The 22,211-nt window shown below is 37.1% G+C and overlaps 1 protein-coding gene across 1 annotated transcript in view; it reads right to left on the minus strand.

Annotated features, from left to right (window-relative positions):
- Nucleotides 1-5,463: 5,463 nt before the first annotated feature.
- LOC126470333 (uncharacterized) overlaps nt 5,464-22,211 on the minus strand; it is a 226,363-nt gene continuing 209,615 nt past the window's right edge. The window contains exon 4 of the mRNA XM_050098119.1: nt 5,464-9,024. Coding sequence (XP_049954076.1) covers nt 8,902-9,024 — 123 coding nt within the window. The 3' untranslated portion in view covers nt 5,464-8,901. The remainder of the gene's footprint in view (nt 9,025-22,211) is intronic.

A 22,211-nucleotide genomic window follows, 5' to 3' on the forward strand; every position in this document is an offset into this window, starting at 1 on the left:
TCACAGGTCAGGCTGTCTGTGCACTTACCAGATATTGTACATTCCAGTGATAACAATTATGAACTTCATATCACAACGTCTTTGTACATGCGCTGACAACATATAGCTTTCTGGATGTACACTGCTTTGCATTTACAAACCCACTTCCCACCGTCCATAAACCTGTACGCACTCCATACCCCAGTGAAACTTCAACCAACTCACTCTCGCACACAGTGAAATCAGCCCCAATATTTACCTCTCATACCAACTGTAACTTTTCCTACGCATCCCAACACACACTAGGGCTTCTCTCTCCTTTTCCCTCTCCATGCATCCTCATCCCTTTCCTCTTGTAACCACACCCAACCCACACACTAAACTCCTCCTCATTCTCTGTCTTCCCTACCTTCTGTATTCCCACACCCATCCAAACCTCTACCCACACACCAAACTCCTCCTCACCCTCTGTCTTCCCCACCTGCTGTATTCCTACCACCCACCCAAAACCTCTACCTTCATCTCCATATTTTCTTACCTAACTGAACCCTAACTTTTCTGTCCACACCTCTCAACCATATGGATCATATTCTGTCCTCCTGAAAGACTTCTCACCCAGATTTTAATTGGAAGTGCCATTCTTCAATGCTTTTCCTTGGAAGGATTTCACCATTATGTGACGTGTCTTTAAATTTATATATTACGTTTTTTCCCAGTCTGTACCTGATTTTTAATTTAAAACAGAAAAACGTCCCTAATGTTTCTCCTCATTCTTCGCTATGTATTTTTTTTTTATTTTGTTTACTGAAGAATGAAATATTGTATGACTGATAGCCCAGCCCCTGCACATAAAGAGTGAGGGGATGAAATAACAACAAAGGAAATAGTATACACTGGAACTATGTAACAGTACAGTACAGCAAATTTTGACAATAAAATACAAGATGCTACCTCATAATTACAGTATGTCTCTTCTTACCAGGCCTTAATATGAGTAATTTAGTTATGTAAAAACGTGTTTATATATAATAATAAATTCCAAAGAGCGTAAAATACTTCTGATAAAAGTCAAATTAGTGTGAGACCCAAGCCAGTATGGGACCATTTTAACAGATAACACACATATATCTACTCTACTCTGTTATAAAGAAATTTGTCTATCCTGTCTCCTTGCACCTTATGACTATACCACCACATAGAAAGCTGTATATTGGAAACAGATGTAAAAAGATGTTATGATATGAAGCTTACAATTGTTGTCACAAGAATGTACTGTCTCTGATAAGTGCATGGACAGTCAGAAATGAATGTATTATCGCGCCAACAGCCTTTGTTCACAAGTAAAGAGAGTGTTAGCACATAGATCTGTAGTTATTTATGTCAAGGGTGTTAACATAGGAAATACTTCACATCATTTACATCATTTCACAACATAGACAGCTTCACATTCGTTTGACATTACTGTATTCCTACAGTGAAAAGGCTTATTTTTGATTACGACATGTACACATGTTGGAGGTTTCTAAAACCTGACATGTACTGAAGCAAAATGTAAGTGATGTATTATTTTCACCATTTCTGTAATGTCAGGGAAGGTTGGATAGAGTGTAACACGGGACTTAGTAGTGTAACATTTAGATTTTTTAAGTTACCATGTTTGTAACTTTTTTTTAACATTTTTACAATTCTCATTTGCAGCACTTTTGGCCAGCATACTTTGGAAGCAATTGAAATTCATCTTTGTTGTCTGGTAATGAAAATGTGCTTTGAGATATGTGAAGTAAATTTTTATAATAATATAATACTCTGCACATTTTTCAAAACTTCCAAAAGTATATAAAGCTGTCGTGTGGGGCACAGCGTAACAGTTTAATGTGTGCTTCACTGTAGCAATGTTACAGTGATGTGAACAGTGCAATCCCTGTTCTGGAAGCGATTGACAATGATGCGGGTCAACATGAGTCACAGAAAGACGCTTCTGCGCAATATACCAGCTGGGGAAGACGCACTCTACTAAGACTCTGTTGGTTCTGACATTTTCCGAGGTTTCCTTAGAGTTGATGAAAGAACGAGCAACCAAAAAATAGGAAGAGGGTAATAAATAACATTAGAAGAGATGAGCCAGTTAAAATACTGTTTGAGGATCATTTGAGACCATGTGTGATGATACAGGAAAAGAAAACTAAACTCAACAAGAGACACACTGTAACAAATTATATTTATACTTAATATTCAAAATAGTTAGAACAGTTTCAAAGCCTCACTGAGTCTGTGAGCTTTATATGATTGTTACAGAACAACATCTAAAAGAGTAATGTATTCACAAACATAGTTTTCGAGTTAAAAAAAAATAATTTTTGTGCTACACTGTACCCCACCTTCCGCTGCTACTGCCTACATGACATGTTTGTGCAGTTCTGTATATATATTCTGTACTTCATTTTTGTATTATTTCAGATTTTGCAATACCACTAGAAAATGCCCCAAAGGCCGAAATTGCAATTATGAAATAAATAATTTCTACAGTCAATGGCGAATATGTCCCTTGAAAGAGTCTGTATGATTGTGATCCATGATCATGAGAAGTTAACCTAGAAACTGCGTTATTACAAATAAGTTTTGGAAGAGTTTTCAGTGACCATCCTTCAACATCAAAAAATTCGATTCATGTCAAAAGATGAAGTGGGCAATTACACCCTACAATCTTAATTAACTTAGAAGTACACTCAATTCTAATTTTTCTTTAACATTTCCATTCAGTTCCAATGAGGAACCAGTTTTTCTGATAGAGGAATATTCAGTGCCTTTAACAATATGGCACATCATTTTTCTAGCCTTACCTACCTCCATTTAAATCAATGTTATTTTAGGAAAACGCATAACCACGAAGAAGACAGTCATGCATTTCATTAGTAATATTGTGTATTAGGCTATTCAGTTATAAATTAATCATTTCCCAAGGTACAATGGAAAAAGAGACTTACCCACTAGTCTTATTTATCTATGTTTTCCAGCACAGTATCTCCCCTGTCGGCCCTACGCTTGATGACCACCATGTAATTCAAACTCTTTACATGTACATATAAAAGTATTGAACACAGTCTCCACCAAACTTAATACAAAATTAATGCATGTTTTAAGGAAATTACACATAACTTCCCAATATCATTCAACATGCTCTCTACACCAGAGTTTCACAATCCCATGTTTGTACTCAAATTACATATTTATTTTAATAAAACTGTCCTGCTCGGTTCTATTCAGAGAAATTTTTGAAGATTGGATCAACTATCAAACAATAATATCCTTCTGCGATATTTCAATAAGTGTTTGTCTCTTTATAATGTTTAATGAATGAAATTATACTGTTTTCCTCATTTAAAGCCGTTATTTGCATAAAATTTTCATTCTTAATAGGTAAATTGTCATTGAAAGGTACAAATGTTAGCTGAGATGTAATTTATTTGTGACTATACCTATCTTCCAGAAATGTATTATTTTAAGACTGTTGACCATATGTTTACAAAATAATCCCTTCTATTATTTGTGAGAATGTATTAGTGTAGGTTAACCTACAGCTTCTAAACTAGTAGAACATCCTTTATAACAACTTATCCAAATCCTGAGTTTTCCACTGAATTTTAAATTAACAATGACAAATATTGTAATTGGGTTCAGTAACTCTAGACCCAAATTTGAATTTTACTAGCTCTTATTTGCTCCTGCTACCATCATCAAGACTGTGATTTTATTGGCTCTGCTGGTAAAACACACAAATACTTTTAGATTTCTGTTAATAATTCTGCAAACTTTCAATTTTTAGAGTATTTTAAATATTTGTTTGAAATTTGATACAATACACTATTAATTAACAACAGATCCTTTCTCTGAACACGTTTCCCTGTTGTAATAGATATTTGTTATATCCTTATTTAGCAGGTGCAAAATGCAATCCAAATCCTTCTGCATTCAAAATTCTACAATGTATTTCAGTATACATTTTCCTGTAATGAAGATCATTGCAGATGTGTAGATTTTATTACAGTAATACAATTTCACACTACCTCTCATTTGTACTTGCTCTGAGATATTTAAAATTTGTAATAAAGAAAAGTATTTTAACTTAACATATACATTCATTTAATAATAATTAACAACAGTATATCTAGGCATTCTTGTCTTTCACAGAAGATCTAACGATGTTAGTGTTCTGATGGTATGCATCAACAACATTGAAAATATTGCACATAAAGTAAATACACAGACTGAAACATGCATATAAAATGTTACAATGTTAGTGTTCTGATTGTATGCATCAACAACATTGAAAATATTGCACATAAACTAATTACACAGACTGAAACATGCATATAAAATTCAAATAAAATCTGAAAAGTATATGCTAAACATTTCTTTCCTGCCTAAGTAATATTCAGCACAGTCAAGCATTTGCTTAAAAATATAAATACTGCTCATTCCTGTTGCCTCCATAGTTACATTCAGAGGTAGATCATATGATCTGATTTCAAGTAGATGTCAAGTCTGAATCGTAAATTGATTCAAGCATATCATTCTGTAACAAATATTAGCACTAACACAATTTCCACTTTCAAATAAATGATACATTACAGTGAACCTTAAATGCAACAATTGAATTTTCCCATTTTAAAAAAAGGAATTTATTCAACATATTCTGTATTCAGAAGAGAAAGCCTGTAAATAAGTCAGTTAATTTGTATAAAAACTCTAAGTCTTTATGCTAGTTCAAACTGTTTGCAACAAGGTCATCATGATATGAACAACGTTACAACAATATTATACAGTGAAGATTGCATGACAGTAGCAGCACAGTAAGCATAGGTACTTCCCAATTCATGAGAAATCGAACTATCAGATGTATTAAAGAAAAAAATGAAAAATAAGCAGTAGTTAAGATATTGCTGCCAAATTAGAGATATTACTTAGGAATATTTAAAACTTGGTGCATGTGAAGTCACTGAGAAATAGAGAAAGGAGAAGTATAAATTCATATGGCATATAATAATGCATCAACTGGAATCATTGTAGGTAGAGAGAGGTCTAAATGGGAAATAATATAGATCGAATACTCGTTGAAATTTAAAATAAGTGAATGGCAGATTATTATAATACTTCAATTCAAAATTGAAAGTAAATTTACAGAATTAAGAATAGTAATAAACAGCAACTTTTACTTCCTACAATTTATTCAGAGTGTAGATCAATCAAATACTTTATAGGATTCCCATTTTTGTTGCACTTTTAATAATGAGATGCCTACTTAAATACTCTTTTATGCAAATGCATACTTGTTTTTATTATCTGTTCAGTATAAAAACCACACACATAACATGCTTGTCAGTATTTCAGCAAAGAAACATTTCTAGTAATGTATTATAATTATGAATGCTTCTAATTACATTACAAAATTTCCATAATAGTTAAAAAACGATAATTTGCAGCAACTTAAGTAAATTACGAAAAAAACAAGGGGAACACATTTTCAGTCATCAGAGGACAATAAAAAAACGATCATCCATAACGAAAGAATAGTTAGTTACAATAGACATTCTGTAACTGAACCACTTGTTTATGCATAGTGATATACACAAGCAACTCATTTTTGTATGTTAATATTTCATGAAACTGTCTTCAGAATTAGTCAGTTCAATAGAGGTAGAGAGAAGCGTGTTCCCTTTATTAACACAAGACATATTATGTGATTACTGCAGGTTGGCTTTAGTACTCTTGTAGCACCAACAATCTGATGGTCAATAAGATATCAATGAGTGCTAAGAAATATAATTTCATGTATTGATATTATATGTAATGATACTCCTTGCCATTATAGGCAGAGCACCTACTCACATTTTACGAATATTTTAAATATATCTTTAGAAAGTATGGTACTTAAAGAAATGATTTAACATATTTCTAATGCACTATTAAGTGAAATTTTCGATTAGTGTCCAATTCCTTCAACTGCAGCTACTTTTTTGGTTATTAAGAAATATCTTTCTGTGGTTAAAGTTAATCACATCCTGTAAATGAAAACAGATCCAAACGTGATACTTATAATGATCTTCACAGATACCTTTGAGATATGTTCTTTGTGTGTTTTCAATGAAAAATCTTAGGATATGAATAAAAAATATTATTGTTGAAATTTGATATGAATATTAAAAAAGACTTTACCTGAAAAGTTCATTTCATAGACAAATGTTTACTATTATGAACAACTGTGAAGTATTACCTGGTAAGGGAATCTCACTTACAAAAACTGCCATATATTTATTTTAGATGTGAAAAATAGTTAATATTTCAGGTGAATGCAGTTTTATATCTTGAAATTGTAGTTAAGTTTAAATTCAGATCTATGATTTTTATGTACTTGTTACTTACAGTTGCAATGTATTGAAATAATAAAAGCTACATTTTAACAAATGATTTATTTGTTATATGCATTTCCTTCATTTTTTCAGTACATTGTTAGTATTTATAGTGCATGTTGTTTTGCATGTTAAATTTAGACAGACCAATACTAAAATCACCAGCTGCAAAACTATAGGAGTTAGAGGTTTTAAATGAGTCACCTATTCTGTATTTTTTTGGAGTACAACAGTTCTACATCTGAATGTAGCTGACAGTATATGATAAATTTTGTAGTTAATCACTGTTTGTAAATCAACTCTTCTCTCATGTTTAAAAGCTCTTTATCTGTACTGGCTGCTCTGTCACTCCAAAATTTCTTTCTTTCATTTTCTTTTAAGCAGAGTTGTAAAATAGAATGCAGAATGGGTATGTGTATTCAATTTATAGCTACTACTTTGGTTCACATTACAAATACCCTTCATGATAAATTATCAAACTAAATCAAAATAGTATAATAATTATAAACTACGATTTTCCACGTTTTCAGTACACTAAATACATATACAGGGCGGCCACAAACAGTCTGAAAAGCTTGTAAGGGTTTTGCAGGATAGGTTGTGCTGAGAAATAATTGTTGAGAAAAAAATTTAGTAAGTTGCACCATTTCTGATTTAATTAGCCAGTTAGACCGTTTCAGATGCAAATTCAAGTGGCCCATCAGAAAAAGTGCCATTAAATGTGTTCTTAATTTTGTTTCCTCAAACTGAAAAAGAGAGTTTTACAATGATTGGACATGGAATGGTAATGTGGATCAAAACTGCTCCAAAGGCTGAACAGTCTCATGTGCCGTTGCCTCCACTAGGAGAACAACTGAAACTAATTGTATCTGGTGGGCCACTTGTATTTGCACACACAATGGTCTGACTGGCTAATTTCAATGCTCATTAACTCCAATTTTTTAACGATTATTTCTTAGCACAACCTTTCCTACAAGACCCTTACAAGCTTTTCAGAAAGTTTCTGATCATCCTGTATAAACAACACATATATTTTTATAAATTGCAGATCTTAGTTACAATTTCCACCTTAGAAAAGATATTATAGAGCTTTCAGAATTTTGTATATCTTATATATTACAGACTACACACTACAGAAGTCAGAGGCAGCACATCAATGATTACCATATAGGTCAGATAAAGTGTTGTGCCACTTCAATAATGCAGTCATTTACTGCAAACATTTTGTGAGCCCAATATCAATATCAACATCAACATCCAAAGCAGGAAAAGATACACACAGTAAATGTCTGGATAAATACATAGTACCATTTAGTAATCTACACATGTATGATATATACTAAATCATTTGAAAGATTACTGCACTATTTTTACAGTGACATGAACTGTCTTTATTTTCTCTAATAAACTAAAAAGTAGTAACATTTTAAAGAGATTTTGGCTGAACATCATGACTAATATCTCTGCATAATAACCACAGAGCAAACAACATTCACCAATGTTTTTTTCACTCATTGTTGCCATCTCTGAATTATAAATAAGTAATGTTACTACCCATGCCATCATTTGAGGGAAGAATGACAACCTTTGTCTTAATGAAACTTAACTGACTGCAACAGAAAATATGTTGCTTTGGTTCATATACCTTTTTATGAAGAATATTAAATGAGTGAAACCATTGTGTGTCTGTACTTTTTTCCAGAGAATATGAAATGAGTGAAATAATTGTCTGTCTGATTTCACAACAAATTGGTGATAATATTGTTCTTGTTCAGATTTGTAGACATATATAAAATACATGGCACTTAATATATAGTCGTAATATATCATATCACTTACATCATATCTGCAAATTTTGACTTTACTGGATATTTTACGTTTCCTTACAACATCTGAGATTTTATGATTACATACATAACATACAAAGTTTCTATAGATATAGCCACTGTTAACATAGAACACATATTTAGAAAAGCATGACTGACAGCTTGTTACTGGTATTCACCATATAAGATTAACTAGTATTCAGACAAAGACTGTCTGCAATTTATGAATTTAAGATATGCTGTCTGCATTCATTATTACCTTTGTTGAATGTAAAAGCTATATTAATTTTTTATATGATGAGAAACTGATAGATTATGTATAATTAGTTGGTGGCTTGTGTGAGGGTGTCTTCCAACACCCCCCTACATTACATTTTCGAATGCCAGACTTCAAAGAAAAACTGTGTAAAATTACAGCTCTGAAAAACTCCAGATATAATTTTGATATTGTGTCTACCAGTATTGCTGTCATAATATGTCATATTAGCTACAATAAAACACATCCATATAAAGAATAAAATATAGTGGAACTTGTCCTTCATGATATAGTTAAAACAATGAAGCAGATTATGTATTACATTACTGCATTTCATATATAAGCAGTTCAATTGACATATTTTTAAATTTATTATTTTTAAATTTTTATATTACTTTTTGATATTTTAGGCCTTTCTGCAATGAAAATGCATTCAAAGAATGCTGCAGGCTGTTCCGTGGATGACTTCAGAGATGAACATTGGGGTTCCAGCACTAAGCCCTCCATCAGTTTTCTCTTGCTCATTCTGGTCATATTCACAGTCGAAGTATCGGCTCTGCAAAAATAAACAAATATGGAAGCCAAAAGTTAAATATATTGTTGAGAAAAAGGTAGATATACAAGATTAATAATAGTCAATGTTAAAACAGTGTATGCTTAACATGTTGCTAATGTCAGTCTTCATCTATTAAAGTAAATATAATGTGTATTAGGCTACTATAAAAATTATTTGTGTAAAATTCTGAAGTAGTTAATGAGTTTTTACAAACCTCTTCATGAATTTTTCCACTACATATCAGAGTTATTAATTTCCTTAGATGTATCAAAACTTGCATATGTGATTCTTCAGACAACAGCTGCAGTTTTGTACATGTACAGCTAAACTTTCTGCTGGTTACAGATTACAACACGATGTCAAATGAAGTATTGCATATGGGTGGCAATGAAGTAGCATTTATTTTATCTTAAGAACTTAAGGAAGTGAAGAAAAATAGGAAAAGGACCCAACCACAAAGAGAAATCGAATACCCTGATAAAATCATTACATTCATGTGATGAAGGGTTATTGGAAAATCATTTTAGAATGGAAAAAAACAATTTATGAGTATCTTTTGGTGCTTCCTGTATACATCAAAATACGCACTTGATTCTAAAATAGCTCTGAATGAAGGCATACTAATTGCATGAATTGTCAGTTGCAATTTCATTACAAAAATTCAATTCAATTAACAGAGCCAAAACTTATAGTAGTTATGAAGGTATAAAGAACTTTTGAAAATGTTGGTAATTTTGCAGGAATATTGTCTGCAGGTCCTTTCATTTCTTTCGGAAAAAAAATTGGGTTACTGTTATTGAAGTCACATTAATGCTAATCAATGTTAAAAATTAGTTGTTAAAGACCAGTACGAGATACCTATCACTTCTAAATTTATCTCATTTTAAGTCTTTATGAACTATTTAATGGTATTGAAAGGTATCAGTACGTACTCTTTCATTAAAGCTGTATGCAATTTGTGCAGCAAATTGTTTCTAGCAACTTGTCTTTGACATTTTTCTCCCTATAAGCATTCTTTGTGACCATTTCATCCACCTTCCCTCTGGGAACGAAGGATGCTCATGTGTCTATTTATTTATTTACCCTTTATGCAGTTCATTTCTTCCTCGTTCCCCACCTTTGTGTGTGTGGTTGTGTAACCGAGAAGTAGTGAATGTTTTGAACCACACTCCTCTGTAGTCAGAGAGTATCCTATGTCATTGGGCTGTATTGCCAACATAGTATTTGGACTACTTGGGAAGGGAGGGGGGGGGGGGGGTGGACCAGTGGACCAGAGACATAGCTCAGGGACAGGAGGTGAATGCTTCGACTTGACGAGAGGTACAAGTATTGGCAGGTGCCTCTTCCTTCCCACCTCCAGCTGACTGGGGTCCCAACGCACTGGAGACTTGGCTTTTGGCTCACTGTCCAAGCAGGGCTGGTAAGTAATGGATGTGTTTGGATAATGTATTATGTAGAGCCGTCTCGATTTGATATTTCGCTTAGTTGAGATCAGTTATTCATTGCAATGGCATTTAATGTCCACAAACCATGATTAGTCGGAATTTTTCTGTTTATTTCGTATGATTTTTAGGTGCACTGTGTAGCATGCTTTGTTCTAAGCAGAGACCACTAGGCCTTGAGTCCCTGCTGGGATTCGTAGTATAAAGATATGTTATATTTTTTGGCTACATCCTCCCTTCCTTCTAGCCACAAGTTATACATTCCAATTCATTTATTCGTTTGGTCTACACTCAATTCTTTGTGTGTCTAATAGATTCTGGCCACCCACCAACACAAGCTCTCTAACTCAGTCGCAGTTCATTTAAACCATGTTAATTGCACAAATCGTTTCGTCCTGAATTTACTGAGCCTCCATACGCCTGTCTAAACGGAATCTTGAGAAAGCTATATTAATTTTTCATAACTAACTGATATGTGCTCATCCTGCACCACACTGGCTATTGTGTACATGTTCACTCCTATGATACTAATTGTAGCACATAATAAAAGAAGAATTAGCAAGGAAGATGGTTATCTACATATATGGACGATTTCTGGTCATCATTGGGTTCTACTTTCTGTGCCTTTATATGTGGTAGCAATAAATACACAGGACACATCTGTGCATTCCCCCCCCCCCCCCCCCCCCCTCCTATTACTCTGAAATACACTCTAGGCTCTTCCATATTTTCCATGTTTGTAACTGGATCACTGTAGCTTAACTGTTGCTTGCATCCATGATGCAAGCCACGTGTGTGAAAATAATTTTATTATCTCTTTAGTCTGTATCCCGATAAGCTAGGCTGCATCTGATTGAATTGTGTCCTTGCTGTCCTATTCTTGAAGTAAATGTCACGTCAGGTAAATAACAAAGCCACTGTGCCAATTGTAACACATATTTGTGAAGTAGTGAGAGGATCATGTTATATAATAAATCAGTATTTTAATCAGGGGCAGCTTGCTATGAGTTAACATTACCCATGCCACTTAGCCACTTCCTTGTCCCCCCATTTAATCTAATCATGAAAGAAAACAGTAATGATCTTGAGATGTACAGGAACTGATAAGTATAAGAAAGACTGACCCCTCAGCTAGTATCTAGCATTTGGATTGCGCACGACATTATCTTCCAGTCGAACCTGTATGCCTAACGTGTATTCAATCAAGTCCTTAAAGTCATTATCCGCTGCTCCAAAAAATTGTTGTTCAATTGTTTTGTTGTCTTACTCATGCCAAGTACTGCATCCTTATTATGTCGATTGGCATACGAGCGACCGAAGAGAGTGCATGTGACCCAGATCTGGCTACAATAGCAATACATAGCCAGCACCTTGTCCAAGAGTTTATGAGATTAATTTTCCATCCCATAAAAGAGCTCATACACGACGCGATTCTTTCGTTATTCCATACGAAATATGAAGAAGTTGTAGGTGTTACCTACCAGAGAATAAAGTAATTTTATTATCGTCTCTAAAATTATTCCTCATATCGTACTCACAGTTTCCTCTAAGAGACAAGATAAGGGAAATAAGGTCTCATACGGAAGCATATAGATATTCATTTCTTCCACGCGCAATTTGCGAATGAAACGGTAAAGGGAAAAGCAGCAGTGGTATAACGTACTCCCCGCCGAGAATCGTATGGTGGCTTGTGGAATATGTACAGGATGTTCCACAATTCCTGTTGCACGATTGTAGAGATTGGAAAGGGAACCACAGTAAATCAAATTTAAGTCCGGAAACGTCATCCACCGACGCCACAGAGCGTCAATATTATAGGCGCCGGCGCCTGTAAATGTATGTACGTGTACAGGTTGATTCCGTCATGATGTTACTAACTTTGTAGAATGGTGGAGAAGGATAAATTTATCAGTTTGAGGTAAGGGTTCGTCTATAGCAAACGAACGAATCGAAAGTTATAAGCGAAAACAGATCTAATACCTCTGATAGTGGAGTACATATACTGGTACTGTTATTGCTAAGACTGCAGACTAGGCGACTTTCAGAGGTGGTAGTATGGACTAAAAGAAGGAAAAAAATATTCATTGAACATGGGCTCTAAAATACATTCCTGAGGAGAGCTATTAGCACTTGTTCATCTTTGCTACCATGAAACACATTTCCTGTATGGAACAAAGCTCACAGCTCTTAAGCACTTTACAGCCATGTTTACTAGACCTTTTTCTTGTGTTTGTCTATACTACCACATCTGAAAGTAGCCTACCCTACAATGTTAGCAACAACAGTTCCAGTACATGTACCTCATTGTCAGAGATATCAGAACGGTTTCTGCCTATAGCTTTCAACTCGTTCTTTTCCGGTACAAGGACCCTTACCTCAAATTGATATATTTACACTTAACCCTCATCCTATAAAGTTTGCAACATCATGACCGAATCACCCTGTGTACACATACATTTACAGGCATCGGCGCCTATCGCTTTGATGCTCTGTAGCGTCAATGCATGGTGTTTCCAGACATGGGCTTCTATGTAAAACTTGATTTGCCAAGTCCCATCTACAATATCTATAAGTGCATAACATGAATTGGAAAACACCCTGTATGTAAATGCACTGTTTTCTCCCTTTGATGTCTATCCTTCTAAAATTTGCTCCTCCGTTTGCAAATGAATGGTCGTTCCTCAGACCAGTTATGTAACTGAATAGTCACATACGAAGTCTACTTGCGTTTCAAAACTCCATCTATTTAAGTAATAAAGAAAGGAATGAAGCACTTTGCACGCGAAGGAAAGTAGAGAAACCTACTTTCAACAAGGTCTTACTTATTGGCAGTAGTGGAAGTCCTTGGGCGGCAATGGGGCGCCAGAAAGTTAAATAGCTTCCAGCTTTGTGCGAGGGGCTATACAAGTGTGAGTTTGCAATGCATGTAGCAACCCAGATTGAGCTGGACACATGCTCCCGCTGTTTCCAGGGCCTCCAAAATTTGGAATGTCCACACTTTCAAAAAGTTCGTTGTAGTATTTTGAACTGCTGTTAATTAATCTGCGGCGGTGGCTTTTAATTGTCACTTTTAGTCTGAGGAAAGTGGTTAGATGGCGTGGTCCTCGTCACTGGCGTTCGATAAGTTGTTGCAGGCAGTCACAGATATTTGCATTAGGATCAGTGCTGGAGATTCAGCAGGCCAATTCAAACGCATTTGACTGTTACACACGCCAAACAGTCACAGTTTAAACTCTGGTGCAAGCGACTTTTATTTTAAAAGGCAGTTACAGTACTATTATAACCCTCGTTAAAATTGCAAGCAAACAGCAGAACCTAGATCTTCAGCAACTCGATAGCCGTTCCGATTCATATAGTAAAAGGTGTAAAAATGGGCACAGGTGTAATTATGGGCACCCCTCACTACGAGGGTATGGGAAGTGCTGCGGTCTGGCGACCAGGACCGAAAACGGTGCCTGTTGTTGACAGACCGTAGCAGTGAACAGTTGGAAGCATTGTTTGAAGCAGTGTAGTCACAGCGTCAGTTATTGTGTGAATTGGTGTTTGTTCAGGACTGCAAACGTTTGGCAGGTATGTGAAATCGTTTTCTTTTTATATTCTTTGATTAGTTCAAAACAATTTCTCAGTGATATCTAGAATAAAGGAATCCTAAGCTACTTTTAGAAAGACGTTTTATGTTACTCATGCTTTTAGGTTTGACATGGTGGTGGCCATGTTGCTTAAGAATGGTTGGTGTAAATATGGGCCCACTGGGTTGGTTTCAAAATGCGCCCCTATTTAAGGAGGGCCCATAATTACACCATCTCTTCTCTTAAACAATATAAAAGATTTAAATAATTTTTTACGTATATGGTTAGTCGAATTTTGTTTAAATTTCATATGTACAACTCACACAGCAACAAACAAACAAATAGTATTTTCAAGTTGCGATAATAGACCTGAGTGCTTTTGTTTGTCCTTGCAGAATACTGATCACGAAGAAGTGCTATGAATGTAAGAACCAGAGGCATCAGTGGGATAAATCTCAGATGGTACATGCCATAGCTGCTGTGAAAGCAATGGAGGCTTCTGTGAAAGGTGCTGCAAGAACATTCGGAGTGCTTCGTAGCACTTTGCAGAGATTCCTTAGATGTGATAAAATCCCTGAGCAAGCAGTTCAAGAGACAAAGTTTGGAAGGAAACCAATTTTAAATGCAGACCTCGAAAACCAGCTCGTTTCTTATCTCCTTGAGATGGAGCGAAAATTCTTTGGATGCACTTTGGCAGATCTGAGAAGAATGGCATTTTCAGTTGCCCAGTGAAATAGTTTGATAACCCCTTTCAAAGGAGGAGAAGCAGGATGAGCTTGGGCTCACTTTTTTCTTGAGAAACACAAGGCCTGGCTTCAATTCGCAAACCTTGTGGAACTTCATATGACAGAGCCTTAGGCTTCAATAAATAGAATGTGATGGTTTTCTTTGATTTGTTGGCAGACGCTTTCCACAAACACTCATATCCAGCAGACCAACTGTATGACATGGATGAGATAGGCCTGTCCATTGTCCAAAGAAAAATTCCAAAAGTGATGGGGATGAAAGGGAAGAAACAAATTGAAGCTCTAACGTCTGCAGAAAGGGGGACTACAATCACAGTTATGAGCACTTCAAGACATTATGTCCCACTGATGATAATTTTCCCTAGAATGAACATGTCCCAAGCTCTAATGAGAGGCTACCCCTTTGGTTCAATTGTTAGAACCTATCCATCAGTATGGGTTCAAAACAATTTGTTCACCAAATAGTTTGTTCATTTCATTGCGAAAACATGTCCGACTGAACAATGGTCTGTTCTCCTCATCTTGAATGGTCATTATAGCCACGTTCGAAATCCAGATGTGATTGACTTGGTGAATGAACACCACTTGACTATCATCTCAGTTCCTCCACATTGAGCCCACAAACTGCAGCCTCTAGATATGACGTTCATGGGACCTCTGAAATCGCAATACAACGAGGCAGTGAGAATATGGTTGCATCACAATGGGCATCCTCTCACACCTTACGACCTTATGGAGGTTTCTGGCCAAGCCTACCTTTGTACCCAATCAGCTGAGATAGCAATAAACGAATTCAAAGTAATTGGGTTATACCCTACGAACCGTTACATCTTCACCAACGCTGATTTCATAGCTGCTGAGTTGGTTGCAGGAAAAATTGCTCCACAGAGGAACATAGACCTAATGTTTCTGGATCACATGCTCCTCTACTTGCTATCTCTGGACCACCGACGTCATCTGCTTCTTCTTCGAGTTATCTTGATGTACAACCACATCAAGCTCTAGCTATGCCAGTTGACGAAGTCATTGAAACACCAGCGACTTCTCCTGGGACTTCAACAAATGCAGTTTCACCATTCTAAATATGTCCTGTCCCCAGCATTAAGGAGAAAACCACAATACAGGGACAAAAAGCAGCAACTGCCTGCCACGTCACTGGAACGCCACACAAAGATCAATTGAAAAAGTCGCTTGACAAAAGTGATGTCAAGAAGACGTCGTTGAATTTCTCTAGGGTTAGAAGCCAACCTGCTGACAGAGGTGCAAATTCTAAAGGCCTTCAAAAAGAGGAAGTTTATTCTACAAAACTATCCGATTTATCATCGGACTCTTCAGGCTCCTGCAGCTCTCACCTTGTGGACAGTGATAATGAGCTTGATGTGAACGATGGGGATACACCAGACTCAAGTGATACAATTGCATCTTTTGTGATAAAAAGTTCTCTCAAGACAGGAGAGGAGAGATGTAGATTAAATGTGTTATGTGCCAAATGTGGGCACACTTAGATTGTGCTGGCTGTGAAGGAGCTACTTACGTTTATGATTACCGTAAATAATTTCAGATTTCATGCATAAATGTACGAAAGTTGGTTTTTGTAGACTAGTCTACCATTTTGTATTGTTTTAACCCATTACATTAAAATATTTCAAAAGATTTCTCGCACCTTTTTATGGATGCCCGTATTTGCACTACCATTTTTTTAAAGTTCCATTTTACAAGCTTTTTGTAAATCTTTGTTTTCGAATAGAAATAATGGATACTAATCGTTGTTTCGCCTCTCAACATTTTTAAACTTGTTATAGTTGTTAATGAAGGTATAAAATCTAGAATTTTTACAAAGCGAAGTACCTTTAAATCATAAACAAAAGAGAGTGTCCATATTTATACCTTTTCCTCTATTATCTGCAGCTTGATGTAACGACATTGCCACATAACTGAGGTATCTCTTGGACATGACGGAGCATCCTCCACCTTGTATGACTATTAAAAGACGTTGTAAGCAGATCACTTACTAATTTAAAGTTAGTGGGGTGATCTTTGAACAATGTTGCTCTGGGATTCTAGAACCCTGACGAGCGAGCGCTGGTTGAGAATATCGAAACATGTCCTTATTGCGAAATATGTATGTCTCTTTCTTAATTTTCATCACCATTACAGAGTGAAAGTTATACTGTATAGTAATCCAATGGAAGTGAGTTTCCATTAATTTTTCTATTCGTGGTGCTTGTTTCAAAATTAATCAGAAGCCTGTGAATTTCTTTTTGGTAAAGAAGCACCCACTTAACTGGATGGAATTAGGTGACATAATAAGATAGGTCCAGATGTACAGAGTGCTGTCATGATCACCAGTCCTAAGCTTCCTCTATACTTTTACCTTTCCGTACTGTAATTTGAGGAAGACTTCTTTTCAATGTCTTATACCAGTTATTGAAATATTAGGAATTTATTTATTGTGTTTACGTCGTCAAGTTCATTGAGGAAATTAGACGCCTGGAGATCTGTGTGTATGGAAAGGCGATTTTGTAGATGCATAGTTTCTGCGCACATAGTCCGATTCAGGCAAACTAAACCAATTTCAGTAAACAATCGAGAGTTTTTGCTGTAACATAACACGGATTAAAGAAACATAAGAATTGTTACTAAATGCACTGATGTGAAAATATAGCATTAGTTTCAAGATACTATGATATCTCGTGTAAATAAACGAATGGATACAGTGGGTCTAGAGTGATTCAGCAAGTTGGCTATCACCGATGTGCCGAAGATGAAGGCCTACAAACCACTAGCGAGGATGTTGCAGGTTACTCAGGATGGCCGTACTGGGATCAGAACCCCCTCTCTTCGATTACTAGTCCAGCTTGTCATTGCGCCATCTTGTGCAGCCACAGTCAGAATCGTTAATTATTGGAATTTATAAAAGTGTTCTCCATCAGCGCGCTGTGTCGTGAAACGGCAGTTAAATGCACCCTGAGGAAGTGCTGTGAAGGTCTGCATCTAAACTTTTTACGGCATAGCAACGTATATTTCACAAAACTGTAGATATCTGACACTTACTGAAAGTGCTTGATTTTGCATACCTTTTGGTGGAGTTCCACTACGTCAGAGATCCGCGCTTGGACAATTTCATCGATGTAGTTTCCAAAGCTTTCAGTGTGTGTCTGTGTGTGTGTTTTGCTTGCAGTATTGGCAGGGATTTAGCCAAATTTGCTTATCGAAACGGTAAGTTATATCGGTTGTTAAATACGTTACTGTATCCAAGTGAAGAAAATAAGGAGGCAAAACATCAGGCACAAGTTCGATGACTGGGCAACATTTCGAAACGCTACTTGACATTTAACAGAAACCTTTTGAACGCCTTTGTTTGGTGAATCATTTCAATACATGTCTCCTTTGCAGGTTGGCTATCTGCTTGTTTGCAGACTCGCCGATTCAGCTGATCCACCTGTACAACATGCGAATGCCAAACAGCTGATTCTAAATTTTTACAAACATGAACAACATTATCGCGGTTCATGTCATTGTTTGGCTAACAGAGCTCTTCTGACTCTTGTTTGATAAAAAATCAGAAGATCGATGTAGAATCAAAAACATGTTGCCCTGTACCAAACTATAACACTATACTTTGCATAGCACAGTTGTCCGAGCATTCGGGAGGACGACGGTTCAATCCCGCGTCCGGCCATCCTAATTTAGGTTTTCCGTGATTTCCCTAAATCGCTCCAGGCAAATGCCGGGATGGTTCCTTTCAAAGGGCACGGCTGACTTCCTTCCCCGTCCTTCCCTAATCCGATGAGACCGATGACCTCGCTGTCTGGTCTCCTTCCCCAAAAAAAACCAACCAACCAACAGTTGTCCGACTGCACTTAGAAATTTCCATTCAACAGCTTTCCCGCATGTCAGTGCTTGTTTTACGTACACTCTTTGACATAAAACTCGACCGGCGGCCGGCCGCTTCAGAGGCTAAGTCTGCGCCGATCGCGACATGGGACAAAAAAACTGGCCAACTCGCTAATTCTCCAAGTCCGGTTATCTGCACAATCTGGCAACACTGTAGACTGCGGCACTTCCTGGAAGAAAACTTGTCCCATGGTAGAGAAACCCTAGGCTGATTACGTCTGTGGTCTAGCGGTAGCGTGCGTTGTTTTTGTTCATAATGTCAGTGGATCGAAGGCAGCTGGCATAAAATATTTTTATATTTTTATAGCCTCTTCTGCCTGAATGCTGAAGACGTGAATGTAATGGTAGCGCAGACTCAACCTATTTCGCTTTCTGACACACCAATATCAAAATTTTATCCAGTAACGATTTTGCGGCAGATTTCCTGCAGACTGTCCTCCTCTGGACGCCGTATGCGGCAAAGCTCCGGGATCCATTTGCTGGCTACTGGCAGCGGCCGTGGCGACAGCAGCGGCGCTGCACTCCCCCGTTCTTTATCGAAAGCGCCTGCCACCGCTCATCGCTTTTGATGATTTAAAACGCTTTATTATTAAATGTTGCTCCACAGAAAATTTCTACAATTTCCATTCACGCTCAAAAGCAATGGAGACAGACGCCCTGATTAGTAGGTGGGTATTATATTACATTAATCGGCAAGAGCTGAGTATGGCCCGAAATTAATTTTATAGACTGGGACGAAATTAAACCACCTCACTACATTCGATGAATTTATAAATGCTTCATACCTCGTTTCTTTTCCTTTCAAACTCAATTATTTGTGCAACTTTTGGTCAATGTTTGGATGTTTTCGTCAAGCCAGAGTGAGCGTCTGTGGTGTAAAGTGTATTACAGTTCTTGTTTCATTCCTTATGGTAAGTCTATGCGATAAACTGTGTGAATACCTTGCAATGCATGCTCTGTAGCAGTGCAGGAACACTGCACGTTTGGAGTTCCATGTATGGGTTCATGAAGTATTTATTGTTGATCGGAAGTGATAGTTAAGGTCATCAGATTTAAACCAGAAAAATTTGTCGTTTTGAAGGTTTCAGAGAACGGAAAGGAATTGCTAACGCCGGTGTTAGAAAACGTCTACAGTTAAATGCTACTGCAAAAATTTGGAAGAGGGGAACTATATTAATCAACATGTGCACTTCATAAACAACCTTCTGACATGTTAGACCTATATGACGAACAAAGCTCAAATTTATATCGTTGACAGTCGGTTTGAACCTTTTCAGGACCTATTTTACAGTGAAGCACCTTGGCATTTGCAAAGCAGACATCCATGATATTAACTTAATTTACTAAGTCGAAATCGGATGAAGATTGATGTTTAAAGGCATTCTTCAGATTTCGCATAAGGAATTTTTGCTAGCAGTTTGCAACTCCATTAATTAAAATGGAAAATAAAAGGCTGCAGTCAGCGGCTTCTACCGTGATTCGAACTGCTATGTCATATAGTAGGAGCACTGCAACGCACAAGGGAACCTCTGAGCTAACGACACACTGGCGACAAGAGGTGGATTATAGTCACTGCGATGTTGCCTGGGCCTCAAAACGCAACCTTAAACACACAAACAGAGGAGGAGGAGATTACTGTTTTAACGTCCCGTCGACAACGATGTCATTAGAGACGGAGCACAAGCTCGGATTAGGGAAGGATGGGGAAGGAAATCGGCCGTGCCCTTCCTAAGGAACCATCCCGGCATTTGCCTGAAGCGATTTAGGGAAATCACTGAAAACCTAAATCAGGATGGCCGGGCGCGGGATTCAACCGTCGTCCTCCCGAATGCACACACAAACAGGTGTTACTTATGTGAAGAACGCCGTTCTTGGAATCCAGAAATTAAATATACTTTCTAATTGTGTCATCTTACAGTGGGTTATATCGTACGAGTCTTCGATGTGGAAAACGAATGTCAAGTGAATTTAGCGAGGTAATGCCGGCCTACATACGGAAGTAAATGCACTATCAGAGTGTTGACAAATACTTGCTACGACGCCGCCATTTCTCGTCTCTCTGACGAGGCAGCTCTTCAGCGAAATGCTTGCCGTGATTCTCCGATACGGTTCTTCAGAGTGGAGACGCGCGCGCACGTTTGGTTTTTATGCGGCGTTCTCCCCCGATGGTTTCTGACGTCGCCTTGTGGGCTATGTATACATTTGAGACATTCAATTATCATTAATCCAGAATGCTACAAGTTTCAGCTTCCGGCGTGGAAGAAGGCTGTTGACGCCGACATTATATCATTTCAACGTAGGGAAAGCAAAACGGATCATTCAATGTTTCTCATTCAACATAAAGCATGTGAGATAATTTTCCGTAACGTTCATAATCAACTAAAAAAAAACGAAGTAAAAATACATCGGAAGCTTATTCGAATTGAATATAATGTAAGATACCAATCGCTTTGCACCTCGATGTCGAATTTGTCCACGTGCAATCTTTTGCAGCATACATATAGAATGTCATGATTACCACGAGAATGAAGAAATATGTTGGTAAGGATGGAAGCAAGAAGAGACGCAGTCAACAAATATTCGATTCCTCATGGCATTAATTTCATTTGAGACGTAAGAAGAGGTAAAGCGGGAATTTACTTTCGTTAACACGAAAGATATGCCGCACATATTGATAACGAGGAAGTCTGCGTCTTCATACGTTTCCTCCTTGAAATCTGTATGCTCTATTATATACTAAGTAGCCCGATCATTGTTTCAGTAATGTTACCCTCTTGTTTGACCCCGTAACGATGAACAGATTCCAAATGCATGTCTCTGCATGAAAGTAGCTGTTCGAACCCTTTCTGGGTTGTTTTTTGTGTTTTATTGCTTGGAATTCCTGAAGCAGACCACTGTGCCTTCCCCCCTCGTGGGTTAGGTCTCAAAACTAAACCGCTTTTTATTCAATGGCATAATTTATTCAGACAGCATCAGCACAAGACTATCAAACAAAGCCTTCCATTTACAGTTGCAACACTCTAACCAGCACTGACCGAAGTGTAATCCACGGTCATGGTCCGAAATTAGCAGCTGTCTTCTACTGTGGCAAAGTCCGTACTACACTTTCGATTCCGCAGCACCATTTTATCTGGTAACACTGTGTAGTTGCAGAGTTGTGCCAACATGTCTGTCCTCACACTGTCAACTTTATGTATCTCACTTCTCCTGTAACGTAGATCACGAGGAGCCGAAGTAAATGAGTGTATTCTGCATGACGTAACATTCAGTATTCCCTTCTTTCATAGCCACTCTTCATGTGCATCGATACCAAATAGGAATGTGAAAACTCTTGCGAGTGAGAGAATGACAATAACAATCGTAACAAGAACAAGCAAATAATGAATGATGTTTATTCCAACGCAGAACGAGAATGGCTTTAAATATAAAAATCTATATCTACATCTATATCCATATCTATTGATCTTTGAGTTGGCACAATGCAAATATATTCTTAGCATTTAGTTACTGAATTTAGTTCTGTATGTTTGCAG

This window comes from Schistocerca serialis, chromosome 3 (genome assembly GCF_023864345.2).
Source record: "Schistocerca serialis cubense isolate TAMUIC-IGC-003099 chromosome 3, iqSchSeri2.2, whole genome shotgun sequence".
Classification (NCBI taxonomy): domain Eukaryota; kingdom Metazoa; phylum Arthropoda; class Insecta; order Orthoptera; family Acrididae; genus Schistocerca; species Schistocerca serialis.